This window comes from Cynoglossus semilaevis, chromosome 7 (genome assembly GCF_000523025.1).
Source record: "Cynoglossus semilaevis isolate Cse_v1.0 chromosome 7, Cse_v1.0, whole genome shotgun sequence".
In the NCBI taxonomy this organism is placed as follows: Eukaryota; Metazoa; Chordata; class Actinopteri; order Pleuronectiformes; family Cynoglossidae; genus Cynoglossus; species Cynoglossus semilaevis.
The window spans coordinates 6245191-6263667 of record NC_024313.1 but is presented as its reverse complement, the minus strand read 5'-3'; the positions used below and the strand labels follow the sequence as shown (position 1 = coordinate 6263667).

Sequence of the window (18477 nt, the reverse complement as noted above, 5' to 3'; positions counted from 1 at the left end):
ACTCCTTTATAGTTATTATTTGGATGTGTAGGAGGCTGGAATATGTAAAGGACCAACAGGGTTTCTTTGTTTATTCGAAATTTGCCTGTAAAATCGATTACTTTTCAAGTTTTACCTCGAGCTGTAGGCAATACATTCACAATAAGAGACAAATCACACGCTGTTATTGGTTAATTGATTTTTCGGATCAATTCGGTATAGTTTACCTTTACATAAAATGTAAATAAAATACGACGTGATTCTAATTTTAGACACACTCCCCAGAGCCGTCTGTGGTCCATGGCAGTGTCTCTTAGAATGTTTTTTTAAAATAAAATTTCAGACCGAATTAATTGATTAAGTTCTTTGAAATGTTTTAAGGATCTTTACTAGTTGTCTTTCTGAGATTTTCTTTTTCTTTTTCCAGTTCTTCAAACGTGCCTCGTGAGCTTCAGTTGTTTCCCTCAAACTAAACTAAACGCTCGTCTTTAAAAAACGCAACCCAGAAATAAACCTCTGTTTACAAGAGGTTATAGCATCACTGGGCTAAAGAAAAAATGGTTTGTGCTATAGTTCAGAAAATGACGGTTGTATTTGGAGGGATTTTTTAAAGCCCTCCGTACATTAATGTGTGCTTTTCTAACATTGTGGACCAGCAGAAAAGAAAAGCGCTGAGGATTTTACATCATTGAAATAATGCAACAAATGTGTTTTTTTTTTTCAGAATTATTTTTGTCTAAAAAAAGATGCTCCAGACTCAGCGCGGCCTGATTCACCTGCTATTTTATGCAGATTTCAAATCTAACTGTGATTTGTGATCTCCGAGCTAATGACAGAAAACACAGGAACACATCCAAGTGCCGTGACTATCCGGAGTGACGCCGCCTGCTGGCTACCCAATCAGGACACGGGAGCACGGGCCTCCGTCCAATCACAGCGCAGCTGGACTCGCACAGAGGGCGTGTCCAGCTCTGCTCCTGAGAGGGACGTTGAGACAGTTGAGAAGAAGAAGAAGAGCCTTGTTGGGCACGAATGCCACTCGTTGCGCGCGTCCTTCTAATTTGGGGAGGTGTATGCAGCGCACGGCCCCGGGGCCGCGTTCGGTTTCTCCAGGTGCGAATCCAGGAGGAGCTGTGACCAAAAACTTGAGACACTGGGAGGACTGGTGAACCCGCGTCAGGACAGGTGAAATTCCCAGCAGGCTGCCGAGAACCTGAGGCCACGGCATCGATCCACACTTCAGGGAAAAAAGACGGTGTGTGTGTGTGTGTGTGTTTATGTGTTGTGTGGAGATTTGTTTCTGTGAGTGTGTGTTTATGTGTGTGTGTGTGTGTGTAAGAGAGAGTGAGAGAGACAGAGAGAGAGAGAGAGAGAGACTGTTGCTGAGTGTTTACATGATTTATTATTTTTTTCTTCTGTTTTTACACAAATGGAAACGAACGTTTGAGGAAAAGTAATATTTTAAAATGTCATCGTTAGAAATGATACGTGTTTTAGAAAAGATAATTCAAAATAATAACACTTATAATTCAAATAGAGTCGAATAAACGTATGAACTCCATCCATCCAATAGAATCAAAGATACAAAATCATACAAAGATTCTAAAATACACCATTATTACTATAGTTATATTTTTATTTTACTTTTTAATTTTAAGGTCAAGAATTGAATTGTAGTTGTGATTTTACCTTTGAATAAAAATATTGAATTGAATTGGATTTTAGTTGTGATTTTACCTTTGAATAAAAATATGTTTACATCTTCAACATGTATGTATATATATATACATACATGTTGATTCATAGTCAACGTCACTCTTTACTGTGAAATCTGTCATTTAGAGTAAAAGAAAAATTTGACTTTTATTTAAAAGTGTATAATTTAAATAAATATATATATATATAATTTCTCTATTTTTTAACATGTAATTGTGAATCAAAATTTAAAAAATATAGTTAATATAGTTAAACATAATTCATATAGTTGTCATATATTAGTTTTCATGTCACTGATAACTGTCATTTAGCAGTAAAATCAAATTCCGACAAAAACGTAACTTTGAGTTTGGTTCAAAGTTTAAACACTGATTGATTTTTTTTTAAAGGTGAAATAAAAAACACCATTTTGTTTATTTAATAAAATAAAATAATACTACGGCAACGTTTTAACTTTAGTATGAACTCATGTAACTGATTGATTTGTTTTTAAGCCTGTTTGTATTTTTCATTGTTTCATTTTGTGTTTTGCGTTATCAGGATTTTTTTTTTAAATGACTGAGGCCTGGATCAGGAAAAGAAAAAACAACATCATTTAGAATTAAAATTATAGTACTAATCTGCAGCATTCTAGATTATAATCCAACGGTAATCCCGGTGATACATATCTTTTCTCCTACTGTCCTCAGGGTCTCACGTCATGGCTGAAAAACCGAGGATGTTTGAGTCCAAACAGCTGAAGAACCACTGACCAACATCAGGATATAAATTAACACATCCGCCACCGCCGGGATTATTGATCCACACACTTTGGATTCAACCTGTACAGATTATAAACACACACATGCTACAAGTGACGCTTTAATCCGGGTTTAGAAAACATGCAGAAGAGGAGAGACGACACGGAGGAATCAAGATCTGAAGTGAGGACGTGAACGCAGCGCCATCAACGAGCGTCAGCAGCAGCAGCAGAAAAAGCAGCAGCAGCAGCAGCAGCGTCAGCATCCTCCATCATGGAGAAAATGAAGGAGAAATCTAAAACTGCAGCAAGGACTAGACGGGAAAAGGAGAACAGCGAGTTTTACGAACTGGCCAAGATGTTGCCTCTGCCGTCGGCCATCACCTCCCAGCTGGACAAGGCCTCCATCATCAGGCTGACGACCAGTTACCTCAAGATGAGGATCGTGTTCCCGCAGGGTGAGTGTGTGTGTGGACCCACGCCACGTTTCAACACAAACACACACAAAAACACACACACGCCATATGTGCAGGATTGTTTACTTTTAGCATTAATTTTCCGGTATTTTTTTTAAGATTTCATTATACATATATACACATAGTTTAAAAAAAAAAAAAGATTTCATTATACATATATACACATATATACTTTCTAATCATAATTTTTATAATTGTAAAAATACAATTATAAATCTAACACGTAAAAAAATACGTTTTCGTTCGTTTTATAATAGTAATAAGCTTTGTCTACAGTGTGTAGTTGATCAACTGCTGTTTATTTAAAAAGAAAAACCTCTTGAAATTAAAGTCGAGGCCTTTTATTATTTATTATAGTGGGAACAAATAACAATCATGTTTAGATAAACATCAAGTTCTGATACTAAAAATAACGGCTCTAATAGGAAGAAAGTGTGACCCCTGAATGGAAACGTGATTCATGGAGAAAAAAATTGGAATTTGGATCTCAACATCAGAGTTTTCTTGGTGCCAATAATAATGACACAGCTGACATTAATTTACAAAGTGATTCTATATTTTTCAATCTCAATCTCAATCCCAAAATACTTGGATTAAAATCACAACTATGATGTTAACGTTGATCTAAAAAATCGAAATTATGACCTTAATTTTAGACTGCGGATTTAGTTCTGTTCCTAATCCTACAATTTTGACCTTTTTCCTAAAATTATGACGAGATTAAATGTAACTTTAATCCGTACACGTTCAACGACTCTCACCTTAATCAAATTCAAGGATGTTTTTAGTGACTTGAACATAAAAAGATGGTGATACCTAATAGAAATAAAAAGATTATTATTTTATGAATGCTATAAATTTATCTTTTATTTTGTGACTTTAATCCGAGAATTATAGAAAAAAACCCCGGTCCATTGGCAATCCCGTTTTTTAAAATATTTTAGAAGAAAACAGAAAAATACAAATAAATACTTCATACTATTGCTCCAGTCCTGGAGAGGAGCCGACGTCATACGAATACCGTATTACAGGAGAAAAAGCTCACCCATGGAACTAAAGTACGTGAGTGCGAAAGGTGTTTTATAAATTCAGCGTCTCCAGAAGGAGGAGGGGGGCTGCAGGTTTCACTGTCTGCGTGACTCAGAACAAGATGTAGCAATTATTTACAAAAAGGCCCTGCAAGGCTTCTAATCACCTAAAGCCATGTAAGCAGGAGACACACACACACACACACACACACACACACACAGCACGACGTTACAGAGCCACAATGCTTTTCCCAAAATCACGCCATAATCCTACATCTTTATAGTCAGACATATACTGTCAGTCGGGTCAGGCTGCAGCCTGAGGCATGAACAGAACAAACAAACAATATATATATATGTATGTATGTATACAATATACTGTATAAACCTATTAGCTAATGTGGTTAAATTACAACCATTTTAAATATATATGAGCCCAACGTATATGTATATATATATGTATATATGTATATATAAATATGTATATATAAATCGACCTTTCTTTTCAGAATTTGAAGTATTCAAGAAAAAATATAACACTTGTTGTTGTTATTTGTAGTATTGTTATACCAGATCATCCTCTCATGGTTATCAGGCCTTTACCTCTTTGCTCTGAGGTACAGCTAAAAATAATGTAGAGTTCAGGACACGGATCACGTGTAGAACTGATTGTACCTGTGACTGTGGCACTGGAACTTTATGATACATCACCTTGTTTGATGCTATGAATAAAATGTTAAAGACAAATACATTATATTAAATGATTATATAAATGAAATGCGCTCTATAAATAAAAAAAAATATATATACATAGAAGAAAGTCTCCATCAGTTTGAGGTCATTGGTCTGAAAATATTAAATATTTCTGATCTAGAATATTAAAAAAAACACGAGAAGAAAAATATTTGATATTTTGATATTTAAAAATATTTAGCGCAACTGTAACCTCTGCTTTTAACTCCTGACCTTTAGGGGTCGCTGCCAAGACATTTTATAAAGAAAACATTGTTTTTAAAACTCGCAGTTTTTGTTTTTCGTTTTATTGTACGTACAGAACAACGATTTAAATTTAAAATATATTTTATAATCCATACTCAATGTTTTGTCGTCAGAGTATATTAAATAAATCAAATTAAACTAAATAACAAATATATGGTTTGGTTCCATCCGTCAGGTCTGGGTGAGGCCTGGGGCCACGCCAGTCGAACCAGGTCTTTGGACAACATTGGTCGAGAGCTCGGGTCTCACTTACTGCAGGTACTTCCGTGTTTGTGTGTAATCTACATCTAATCCAGGACCGGGACGAATTGTCATCCGAGCTAATCGAACTCTTGTCTCTGTGATCCATTTCCCAGACGTTGGACGGGTTCATCTTCGTCGTGGCTCCTGACGGGAAGATCATGTACATCTCAGAAACAGCCTCGGTCCATTTAGGACTGTCTCAGGTTCGTCTTTAATATTTTTTGTCGCCGTTTTTTTTTTTTTTTGTTTTACTTATTTTGTATAAATGAATGCGGAACTTGTACATTTACAGGTAGAGTTGACCGGAAACAGTATTTATGAGTACGTTCATCCGGCTGATCATGACGAGGTGACGGCTGTTCTCACTCCACACCAGCCTTATCACTTCGTTCAAGGTAAAATAATAAATAAATAAATAAAAAAACACAGATCCTTACAAGTGCACGTTCATTCAGTTATTGTTTGTTATTGTTTTACTACGATTTTGCACGTTAAAAACGAAAGTATTTTGCATTTTCTGTATTAATTAATAAAAAATAATAATTTAATATTCGGTCACGGCGGTGTTTAACTTCATATACGAGACGTCGCGTTGTTTTTATTTTATTGTTTCCTGATTTGTTGTACCCGTCACTTACGTAAAGTTCGTTTCTTTTCCAGAATATGAAATGGAGCGTTCCTTTTTTTTACGCATGAAATGTGTTCTGGCCAAAAGGAACGCAGGCCTCACCAGTGGTGGGTACAAGGTAAAGTATATACATTATTTTATTCACTTTTAAGGCCAGTTCATACATTCTTTTTATATGGAAAATCCTTGGGATTTTCAATATATTCAATATTAAAATTTAAAATAAATATATTCATAAATAAGAACTGCTAAACATTTTTAATTAAAGTCTGAATGACCAAAAAATTCACAACACCCCGGGGGGCTAGACCTCAAAACTGATCTGGAGATGGAACAGGGAGGGTGATCTGTATATACCGTGATTTTTAAGACTAAATTTGGCGTGTTATTTTTCTGTTAATTACTGAACTATTCAAATAATAAAACTAATTCATGTGTCTGTGTTTTTATGTTTACCATCTACAAAAAAACAACAACACATGAACCTGTCTGATACATTCAAATTCACAGACCACATGTTGAAACAATTGTGGATTTGTTTTCACAAATGTAGCAAAAATATAATGAAAAGGAATTATTCTGTATTTGAAATATTCTTTTGAAGTGTGTCAAACATGGGGTTGCGAATTATTCTGTATTTGAAATATTGTTTTGAAGTGTGTCAAACATGGGGTTGCGTCTCGTCTGGGTCCTAAAAAGCTCTGCTCTGCCCCGCCTGCCCCCAGGTGATCCACTGCAGTGGGTACCTGAAGATCCGTCAGTACAGTTTGGACATGTCACCGTTTGAGGGCTGTTACCAGAACGTGGGTCTGGTGGCCGTGGGCCACTCTCTGCCCCCCAGCGCTGTGACAGAGATCAAGCTGCACAGCAACATGTTCATGTTCAGAGCCAGTCTGGACATGAAGCTCATCTTCCTGGACTCCAGGTACACACACACACACACACACACACGCGCGCACAGGTCTGAACACATGACACTAAATTTAGCTGTTTTGATTTAATGTTCCCTTTTTATTCCCACATCATTTAATCCTTTAGCTGCACCAAAATGATTGAAACCAGACAAAGGCCACTGCCTGCTAAACACACTAAGCTCTTCTCTGTGGAATAAATGTGAATTATTGCAGGAACCGTAATATTGCTTCTTAATTCCTCTCCAGGGTAGCGGAGCTGACAGGGTACGAGCCCCAGGACCTGATCGAGAAAACTCTGTACCATCACGTCCACAGCTGCGACATCTTCCACCTCCGCTGTGCTCACCACCTCTGTGAGAACCAAACCTCTCTGTATTCTACTTTATTCAGACTGTAACTATGTAGGAAGACAAGCTGCTGCTGCTGCTGCTGCCGCTGCACATACAGACAATCACAGACCAACCAAACACACCTGTTGCTCAATACTCTAACCTCATCTTTTTTTACCTCCTCCAGTGCTGGTAAAAGGCCAAGTCACCACCAAGTACTATCGTTTCCTGGCCAAACACGGGGGCTGGGTCTGGGTGCAGAGTTACGCCACCATCGTCCACAACAGCCGCTCCTCCAGACCTCACTGCATCGTCAGCGTCAACTATGTCCTCACGTGAGTCTGTCTTCAGCCCGGATAAAATGGATGAGTCATGCATGCATTTAGAAGATTTGAAATTATACACTGGAGTCTCACTTCTGGGAGATCCAGTTTTTATAGAAGGGGGAACCCAAGAAAAACAGCCTTATAAATCAGACACAACGGGAAACTCGTTCAGCAACCATTTGTCCTGGTTTTATTTCTTGTGAAGGCAGATCAGGTCACAGCAGATGAAAAAAACCAACAGGAAGTCAGCTTGTTGGAGTCTTGTAATATTAAAATATCTATATTCAAAATCCATCAATCCACACATTAACTTAAAGCACAGGTTCTCAAAGTAAGGGGCACTGAGTTATATTTTTGTAATTTGATTTCCTGTTTTGGTCAGTTTTGATCAGTTTATCACGGCACGGCAGCAAAGTGTGAGTACATTTTAGTCAGAAAAATTGTTAGATATTTAGGAAGAAAATCTTCAAACTTAACATTTCCTTCTTTCATTTAAAATGATAAAATAAAATGTCTTTTGATTTCTGTTATCAACGAACAGGAACAAAGGCAAAAAATCCAATGGAACTAATGCAACAGGAAGTTAGGTTTTTAAGGATTCAAACTTCATTATTGTAATTCTATTTATATGAAAAATTAATATTGCTGCAAATCTGATCAAATTTGGATGGTGAAGGTTTGAGACCTTTGTGGTGTAAACTTTATTTTCTTTTCCAAACTACAGACCCATTTCAGTGGCCTGAACATGACTAAAAGTCTGTACCTCTGTGGTCACAAAAGGCCTATTTTGTAATGAAACCCTTAACGTTCTAACCACAAAATAACACGTGTCGGCTTCACCAACGAACCGACGCTACACGCTAACATTTCACGCTCAAAGCCAACGTCTTAGCTACGATGCCTTTTCAGTTTCTAGGAGAAATCCGTCCCTTTATCCCTCGCTGCGTCTCTGTACAAATCCACCAAATACTGCTGCGGCGGTGTGTTAGGAGAGCCGCAGAGCTCAGCGAGACCCTGGGAGACAGCAAGACAAACACGGAGGTCCAACCCCATCAAAAACCTCTACTATCACAATCGATCCGCAGGCGGAGGAAAGCTGAATCTATCAGACGCTGAACTCTGAATCAATAGCCATCTCACATGTTGTGTTTTCCTTGTTAGGTTTGGTTTGATCCAAATGTCACTCAGTCTTTGTCGAAGTGTGTGTGTGTGTGTGTCTGTAGTACATGTGCGTATGGATATGGCAGCATTCTAGATATTGATTTTTTTTTCTTCACTGCAGTAGGGACAAAACAAAGGAACAACATTAAAAAAAGAAACCAAAATTTAAAGATGAAATCAGCATAAAAAAAAACATGAAGAAGCTCCGACAAACTGACAAAAAAAAAAAAAAGACAAGACAGCAAGAATTCACACCTTCACCCCTGACTGTGTTTAAGCCAAACAAAAATCCATTAATAAATCATGTTTGGAGGCAGCCTGCTGGTGGCGCATTTCAGACATGAGGTGCTCTGACATTGACCCTGAGGTGGAATTCAGCTAACACAGCTGAGTTTGCACAACGGCCCGACGTTATTGGCTCAGACGTAAGTCAGCCCGGGCCCAGATAGGATGCAGGAGCCGCCGCGGCGACTCTACCTGCAAGAGCAAATAACACTCCAGAGTGTAGTGACTGTCCAAACAAAGCCCCCCCCACACCCTCACCCCCAACCCCGAGCTGTTGTACATAAAGAATGGGTCATATTTTTGAGTCATATTAAAGAGGCCGGCCGGTGGCAGGGTCAGGGAGGGGCCAGGCGGCTGCTATTACACACTGTTGATGTGATAAGTTCAGAACAGGCTCATGTTTGCTGAACACTTGACACAGGAGCCGCGTCTCTCCCCAGACACCGTCACTTGGACGGGGTTCAGCCGCAGGACCGTGGGTTAAAGTGTGGCGTTGGCATTCACACGAGCTGTTTGTTTATTTCTTTCAAATGTATCTACTGAATACAGCCGCAGTGGAGATGTAGTGCATGCACGTGCACGTGTCTGTGTGCACCGTGACTCACAGCGCCTCTCTGGCCACGTCCTGCCCGTGCTTGTTTGGTAGAGGAGAATGATTAACTGTCTCCAAGTTTAACTTCAGGTATTTATCTGGAAACTCATTGTCGCTTCTCATAGACCTGAAAGCTGGGAGACAAAATGTGTTTACGTTATATTTACTGATGTATTCAGCAGTGACAAAGACATCTGCAGTTACAAATGATGTGGCCTGTTGTAGTACTATGACAACCCAAACTGTGAAAGGAAGAAAAATGGTGCCAAGAATGGCTTTTTGGTAATAAGTAACAAAACATCATGGTACGGAGCTAAGGTCAGTCTGTGGCACAGTTCAAATGTATGGGTTAAAGGCCCCTTGAGGTACGCCTCAGAATATCTGATGTAGTTCATATATCCGTCAGCAGTGGGCAGGTTAGTTTGTTCTAAACTAAACCTTTCGTCCCAAATCGATAAACAAACTTGACCACGAAGACGTTCAACAGTGGATAGGTCACACATTTTTAAACAAACTTGACCACGAAGACTTTCAACAGTGGATAGGTCACACATTTTACTTTGACCTAGGTTTTATTTACTTTATTTACTTACTAGAAAATTACTGCTTTTCCAAATTTAGTGGATGTAGAACATTACTGCTTTTCCAAATTTAGTGGATGTTATTTTCTCAGTTTTTTTACAGGTTAGCATGCTAACAGTTGCTAAACAAAGTTCTTCGGGGGCTGGTGTTCACGAACTGCAGACTGCGACTAATCACGCTGTCAGGGTTGATTAAAGTCAGTTCACTTCATCGAGGTCCAAGGAGAAAATTACACAAAAATTCAACCGATACTTGTTGACGTTTTGTTTTCTGCGGACTTCACTGTGGACCGACAAATGTAGCATTCTTAGATGGGTGGTTTTCTAGCCGCGGGCCTGACTGAAAAAGTCACAAATGGGATAAATACAGGTTTAAAAAAATGTTTGTTTCCATCGCATTTCATATTCTGTTGTGTTTGTCTCTAAAGGGACACAGAGTACAAGGGAATGCAGCTGTCTTTGGACCAAATGAGCCCCACCAAGCCCGCCTTCCCGTACGCCAACAGTCACACGGAGGACAAAAAGAGCACCAAGGCACGTCTGACCCAGACCAAGTCAAAAACCCGGGTGTCGCCCTACCCACAGGTAATGAACAGAATCCTCTGCTGAGCTAAATCAGTGAAACCTAATACAACCCTGACCGTCAAAACTCTGGTGGTTTTGTTTCTGTCCAGCAGTTCTCTGCGTTCAACCCCGAGTCCGACCAGGACAGCCAGTGGGGGGGCAGCCCCGTGACAGACTCGGCTTCTCCTCAGCTGATGGATTCTGCCGAAGCCACGGAGGCATCCTGTGCCTACAGACTGTATCCAGACGCAGGCCCTCTCTGCTACAACTTTGGTCTGTCCGACGAGGACCTGGCCCACGCTCAGACACACCCCCACACCACCACCTGCGACCGCGTCCGATGCCAGAGTGGCCGCTATTTCCTCGGAACCCCTCAGTCTGGACGAGAGGTGTGGTGGGACGCCACGCGCTCCGTCCTCTCCCTGCCCAAACCGCCACCGGACAACAGCGAGGGCTACGAACTCACATCCTACCACGCAGCCATTCACGGTGAGGTGTTGGGGTTGAAACCACAACCATCTGTCTTTGAAAGCTGCATCTCCTGGTAGCTGCATTTCAAATGTTATTATGGGACACACTAAGTTGTTTACGGCGTCTCTTGCCAGGGTGCCGATTGCTACCATCTGTTCAAAAATTGCCTGCAATTGAAAGCCAAGTTATTTCACTTTTCACATCCTCAAAAAGGGGGAACCCACCCCGACTCTGCCGCCGCTGCCGCCGCAATATTCAGTCTAATCAACCAGGACTCCACCGTGTGTATTTTTAAAACAGAAACATGGATAGTTATAACATGTTTTAGGTTTATTCTCCCAAAAATGAGAGAGGTCACACACTGGTTATGAAATCTACACACACTTATTTCTTCTTTTTTTTGGGACGCAAAACAGTGACACAAAATCATGAACACACCCAACAACTATTTGTCATTGAAGTACTGAGGTTCCCTCCGTCTGCACTGCCCTTTCCTGGCTGCCCCAACACCGCTCTTTGACCGGGGCATTTCAAATCCTCCAGTTCTTCTGCTGAAGCCAAGAACCTGAACTCAGGAAAATGTTTCTGGTCTCTTGAAGCCTCCAAACTAGCGATAGAAACAGCCCCAGAGGATGTTCCTACCTCCACCATGACACACCCTGGTGGCAGCAGCATGAAGCAGTGGTGATTTTCTAAATTTATTTTTTTATTTTATTTGTCAATGTGCAGATTTGTTTTTCAACCTTTTGTAGTTTTGGCCAAACTGTTTGACCGTGGCTTCATCAGATCAAAATGTGCCCTTTTTTTTTTTTTTTTTTTTTTTTTTTTTTTGTAGCTGGGCTTGAATGTTTGTTCCAAACTGTGTCCATAGTCCAAACATATGAAGAACATGGGAGATTGTTCCCACATGTGAGGAGCAACCACAGTCCCTGCCATAAATTCCTGCAGCTGCTTTAATGTTGTTCACGCAGCGATTACCCTGACCAGTTTGTTTCTTGTTCTTTTTATTTCAGATGAAAGTCGAAATGATGGCTGTATTTATTATGTTCTAAGTTTAACTTCGTTTTCTGTGAGACACCTTTATCATCAGATGCTTCTGGTGCCTTTGAAGTTCTATGTCATCTCTGTGTTAACTCCAGCAGCTGAACTCCTCCTGTGGTTTGTTGTTAAAGATTTTAAGATTTCACTCTCCTGACACGGTTCGATTCTTCTTACAGGGAGGGGCCAGTGGGAAGAAGACAGTGTGGTGAGTTCTCCTGACGGAGGTGGCTCCACCAGCGATTCCGGGGATCGTTACCACAACGACAATTTCCGTACCAGCCCCCGAGAGCCCAGCAAGATGGAGACATTGATCCGTGCCACCCAGCAGATGATCAAAGAGGAGGAGAGCCGTCTGCAACAACACAAGACACCCGCGGACGTTTCAGGACTCGCCAAAGCTCACAGCCCGTGCTTCGGCACTTCCTCGCTGCCCCACCACCCCCAGCTCAACATGCCCAGCGTTGTGTGTCGAGGACCGGGGGCCCCCAGCATCGACCTCCCCACTGAGCGCCTGCATCACAAAGACATCATTAAAGTTCCAGGCCCACACGACACTGACGAGAACACCACCAGCCCGGCTTCTCTGTCTCGACTCAGCAGCCCCAGCTCCGACGGAATCTCCAGGTCGCTCACCAAAGACTACATGCAGACTGAACTGTCGCCTCACCCGGCGCAGCCACAGGGGAGTCCGCTCGTGTACCCCACCCAGGACAGGCTGCAGCTGGAGAGACAGACGGCCTACGCTTTGACGGGCTACTCCCTGGAGCACCTGTACGACCCGGGGAACTTGCGGAGTTACTCTGGACTCGCCTGCGGAGGCGTCCAGTATGACGTGGCGTCTCACGTCAGGATGCAGGCGGAGCAGATGCAGGGACACAAAGCCACCTCTGTCATCATCACCAACGGGAGCTGACGACACCTGGTCAAGACAGAGTGAGGATGTTACAGGAAGTGATGTCGTGCTCTCACCTGACACTGGTCAGGTCCTCGCTAGGAAAACACAAAACTGAGCTCAAGTTTTCCTGAGGCCTGCGTTCCCCAACGTCGTCCCCCCTCTGTCATCAGAGGACAATTTTCCAAGACTCTAAAAGACTAGAGTTCAAGAACAAATGCTTGGTTCAGGACCATGGAACAGCGGTTCTCATCAGAATACTGTGCTATTTTAACAACACTGGGCCCAGTTCCCTTCCTGGTTAATCATCAGACGAGGGTTTCTGTTCCAATTGTCCCACGCGTCATTGCCCAAGTGAGTTAATCTGTCCTGGACACAATTTCCAGAGGCAGTAAAGAAAAAGTGTTGTTCCGTTGACCCTTGACCTAAAAAAAAAAAAAAACAAAAACAAAAAAACTCTGCTGCAGAGAGAAAAATGCATAATGTTCGACTCCTGAAGTGAGAGAACAGGAAAGTGGACGATGTCAGTGTTTCTAGGTATTTATTTGTCAGTGGGCTTTTATCTGTGTGCGTCATTTCTTTGTTCAAATGGAAACTTGACTGGTGCCAACAAATGAGGCTGCACGTGTTTACGACAGAAACATTAGAGTAGAGAGAAATCAAGTGGGAAAACAGGGAAAAAATACCTCTAATATGTAAAAGTGTAAATTAATGAAATTGAAAACTTTTAACATTTGAATATGTATGATGTCCAAAATTGATATTATAACAATCATTTGTCTGTTTTCGTCACCTGCCTTTAATTTAAACACTTGAACTGTGGGGATTGAATGAACTCGTTTACATATCAGAGATTTGTTTCTCCTGTTTTCCTCAGGCGTTCTCCAACATTTTAGCATCTGTAGAGTTTGATCTGATGAAGAAAAAAAAAAGAAAAAAATGTCTCTGTTTTTGACCAGTCTTGACGGCCGGGAGGTTTAAAGTATTTGATACAAATGTGTCTAAAATTCTGTTGAATGTCTTTAGTTTCATATTTAATTTATGATGTAAATATGACACAATGAGTTTTTGGACCAGGAGCGGCAAGATTATTTATTAATTGGTTTAAAAAAAAAAGACTTAAATCTGAATACTGTTGCAAACAATTTGGGTCATTTGGAGTTTTTTTCCTTCAACTGTTGCATAGAAACGTACACACTGTGAAAGCACTGATGACAAACCACACAAAGATGTGATGAAGAACGGTTCCAGCACAGACGACAACAAACACTTCACAACACATCAAAGGAAAGAACCGACGACTGAAACTGTCACAAGTGAATGAATTAATGAAAATTAAAGACTAATTAACCTTAGAGAGAATTATTATAATAAATGAATGTAACACTACATTATTGTTATGATCCGAGCACCAAAAATGGCACAATCAAAAACACTGACAAATAGAAACTGAGCTAATAGAGATCAGTGAGAGTATGGACAAACACATGACAGGATTCATGGATCAAAGGTCTCACTGACATTAAAACCTAAGATTTTATTATTAAAATATTATATATGACATTTAAATTAGCAGAAAATATTATATATATGACATTTAAATTAGCAGAAAAACCTCAGCCTTCATTTTTCTTAAGCAAACCAAGCGAACGGTTTGAAAAATCTACACTCCGCTCCAGCCAGACAACTATTAAAATAGCTCATGCTTTTCAGGCCCATCGTACAATGAGAGCATTCAAGAAGGACCTAATCACAAACCTCTCGTGTAAGAAATGACTACAACAGCCGACCACTGTGCCTGCTCAGCTGACATATTCTAAATGGACTTGCAGCAACACGTTCCGTCTGCCGCAGCAGTTGAACTCGCACGTTCTGCTGCCCTGACCTCGGCTCAGAGGCAATTCTTCTGCCATGTTTTTTAATGTGTGCCGGTAATTCACATGTACAGACCCCATCTGAGCTCACAGATCCCTGGACCTGGACCTGGACCTGGACAGAGTCTGGAACCTGGAAGCAGATTATTGCCATCAGTCACTACACGACAGGAGCATTTGATGCTGTGCCAGATATCACTGATGCTGTCAGTCCAGGAGGTAGCGCTACAGCACCGTTGTGCTTTTGACATCATTGGAGTTTAAGAAGGGTGTGTGTGTGTGTGTGTGTCTTTATTGCTGAGATACTTCAATAATAACAGGCCTATTTTTTCCTCTTTAAACACTGGGGCTTTAGCCCGGAGGCTTTCACATGCAGAGTCTGCTGAATATGCAGCCAAACTCTGGGCGTTTTGCCCAGAGTTTGCACACTTGCATAAACAACCTCGCTCTCACCCGCCTCACCCATCCTCACAAGATGCTTTTTGTCCCACCTCACTCCTATATAAAAAGAAACAGTCCATTAAGGAGCTGAAAAGAAATTATCATAAAAAAAAAATAGCAGAGAAGGAAGAATGACATAGATCCTGAAGAGAGCGTTATAGCGGCCCCTGCTGTCAAACGTCAGACCAGGATTCACAGCTGTACGCACAATTAAGCCCAAAATACTTCGCTCGAAGAGTCAAAAAGTCAAAACTTCGTTTAGTGCAGTTGATTTAGAAGAAAACGCATCGCCAACTACAGCTGCCAGTTCGCTTGATTTATTTTTTCGGCGCCAAGAAGTTACACAAGAGAATAAATCCAGCTGGGAATAAAACAGTGATGTATTTGTATGAACAGATGTTTTCATCATTGTTTTACTCCCAGAAAGTCTTTATTGGAACCTGCCACGGAGTGAAATTACAGCTTGGTTATTTGATCGAAGAGAGATTTTGACTGAAATTTCAAAGTCTTTCACCCACTGGAGTCTGCCCTCTGTTCGTACTTTCTCTTTTCATTAACATTTCTCGATATGGGAAGGTATAAAGCTAGCTTCAAAATGATTTACAAAGTATTTACAAAAGCTGCTTAGTTCAAGGTATTACTGGGTGAAAGAGATTATGATTTAAATCAGCCTCTCAGCCCAGGGCACTGAAGTTAAAGATCCAACCCCAGTGTAGTGTATATAAAGAGGTAGACGATGAGGGAAGGAAGGATTGTACCACATCAGTGACGGAGGGGTGGACCGTAGCCTCACCAACGACCACAGAAAAGGAGAACGCAGGTGTTGAGGCTCGGAACGACCCTCCCCGATGTCTGCTTGATTGATTTCAGGCCCAGGTTTGAGGCAGAACTGCATATTCATACATGAGTGAAAGTGTTCTCTGCTGCAGCGGCTCCATAATTCAAGCTGGCACTCAGTGAAGAGTCATCCTTATAAAACGGCTTCAGAGGAGACCAGGGGAAAATGTTTCAACATGTTTTCTGTTCCTGCATACTTTATGGCCTCTTTGAGTGCGAGCTGACATTGTATAATTGTGCATTGTAAAAATCCCACTCCATCTTACCCACCCCCAACACCCCCCACCCCGCGAAGGACCTCCAGGATTTAGTTTCCTCCAAATAAAGACAGAAACTGGAGAACAGAAAATTTCTGAGCTGTGCAGCCATGAAAAACCTGACAAAACCAGGACCAAAATTGATAAAAACTTTGTTTTAGTGTTTTGACTTTCACTTCAAAAAAAAAATACAAAAAGTTTGTATATTTAAATCTGCGGCAAAGAAAGGGTAGAAATATAAAAACTAAATTATTTAAATTATTTATTTTATATTAAATTATTTTAATTAATTATTATCTATTATAATTATAAATCCATTTAGAATCCTGATGACTTAGATTTCTAAATTTCTCATAAAGAAATCCTGAATTTATATGAAGAAGTTTAAATTAATGTTATGTTAATTTAATATATATTTTTATTGTTATTTTTTATTTTCCTTTTTTTTTAAACACACAAATGCTGGCTCTATGTTTTTTTTAACTTGAATCTTTAAGGAGAAGAGTCAGAGTCCAGACCCTGACCTCCGAATCTTTCACAGAGAAACATTTAAAACCCTGGAGGAAATCATTAACCTGGGTCACTGAGGGACACCTCACTGCACCACCTGCACCTTTAGATGTTCTGATTGGGTGGAGCAGGATATTGGGGTCATGTGGTCGATCTGATTGGCTGAGCTTGGAAACTGAGGTCATTCTCAGGAGAAAAAGAAGAAAATAAAGTTTTTGTCCATGGCACAGCGGCTAAAAACAGAAACCTCTGTATTTAAATAAAAGTTATAAATATTAAAAATAAATGAATAAAATTAAATGAATGATAGTTACAATAATTATGATTTAGATTTTTCTTTTCAAATAATGAGAATGTGATATTTTTAGAAAAAAACTCGTGGAGTTGAAATAACATAACTTTATAATTGACATGGTTAAAAGTGAATACATTTGACTGTAATTTTAGGAATAAACTACAGTAATGGCTGATCAATATTTTATTATAGTGTTCAGGCCTGTGCCTTGTTATTTTGTTCTAAATGATTTTAAAACAACTCTGTTCTCACATTCATTTCAAATGTGCGTTCAATATATTTGAAAAGAAAATCGAATCAGTCTTAACTTTCACGACCCTCATGCAGCACCTCCAGGGACCACCGGGTGGACGCGGGCCCCCTGTTGAAGACCTCGGCTGTGAGAATGAGGATTGTTTGTGTAATGGATATTTGCATGTTAAATCAAACATTACACCAAACGTGTCATCACTTCAATAAAACCTTAACAGGAATTCGCTTTGATTTAAAATGGACTAATCTCTCAGAAACGAGGCTATTAGGAAGACTGCGAGTACGATATCCTGATCCCCCGTCTCACACACACACACACACACACGCACTCTGGTTCTTGTGTTTTGTGAGGTCCTAACATCAACATAACGTATTCCCCAGCCCGTCGTCTTCACCTCAACTACTCCAGGTCCAAGACTAATCTTCATCCTTGACTCAGCTCTAACCTGACATTAATAACAACAACAAAAATGAATCACTGAAAATGTCCCCACAAACAAAGTCTCCACAAAACCATACCATTCTTTTAAAACAAGTCCCCATAAGTATAGCTATACCAGGACACACACACACACACACACGCCACCTACCCCAGTAGGGCTCAGACAGTGTGAATCTAATGCCTCCCAATCCTGTGAATCCCTTTGTTCCTGATTTCACACTTGATTTGCCCACAGCTTGAGTTTGGCTGCTATCACAGCTCCTTTCACCGCTTTCACACACACACAAAAAAAAAAAAAAAATCCACCAAGCTGCAGCATCCTGGTCTTTTTCCTCCCACAATCCTCTGCCATTCTTCTGTCCAATGTTTCTGCCGAACACTAGCAGTTGCCAACCAGTTCTCTGTGTTTGTTTGTTTGTTTGTTTGTTTGTTTGTTTGTTTACATCCTTCCTTCCTCCATTTGCCAAGATCTGCTCTGAGTTTCACACTTGGTTAGAGATTGTTTCTAAACAGTAACAGTGAGACATATGTCTGAAGGAACCAGTGTGTCCAACGTACGGCCCGGGGCCACACCGTGGCCTGTGGCCCTCCACTCATTTCCTAAA

At 40.5% G+C, this 18477-nt stretch overlaps 1 protein-coding gene and 1 long non-coding RNA gene across 6 annotated transcripts in view; one reads left to right on the top strand and one right to left on the bottom strand.

Annotated features, from left to right (window-relative positions):
• Positions 1–2386: 2386 nt before the first annotated feature.
• Positions 2387–18477, bottom strand: part of LOC112487225 (uncharacterized) — a 30743-nt gene continuing 14652 nt past the window's right edge. The window contains exon 3 of one of the 4 annotated variants that reach the window (XR_003050125.1): positions 2387–2516. This is a non-coding gene — a long non-coding RNA (uncharacterized LOC112487225). Of the gene's footprint in view, positions 2517–12816; positions 12992–13814; positions 13826–14561; positions 14972–18477 lie in introns of those variants that run through there. The other 3 variants (XR_003050124.1, XR_003050127.1, XR_003050128.1) reach the window with 3 other exon arrangements.
• LOC103380934 (single-minded homolog 1-like) lies at positions 2510–14394 on the top strand. 2 transcript variants are annotated; one of them, XM_008313079.3, is made up of 11 exons: positions 2510–2892; positions 5113–5195; positions 5294–5383; positions 5473–5575; positions 5841–5926; positions 6534–6733; positions 6969–7075; positions 7239–7386; positions 10425–10581; positions 10671–11049; positions 12249–14394. In XM_008313079.3, the coding sequence occupies exons 1-11, from the start codon at positions 2709–2711 to the stop codon at positions 12983–12985; spliced, it is 2274 nt and encodes a 757-aa protein (XP_008311301.2). In that variant the 5' UTR covers positions 2510–2708; the 3' UTR covers positions 12986–14394. The 2 variants fall into 2 exon arrangements, with proteins under 2 accessions (XP_008311301.2, XP_016889354.2); XM_017033865.2 differs by having other exon boundaries at positions 10674–11049; positions 12249–12985.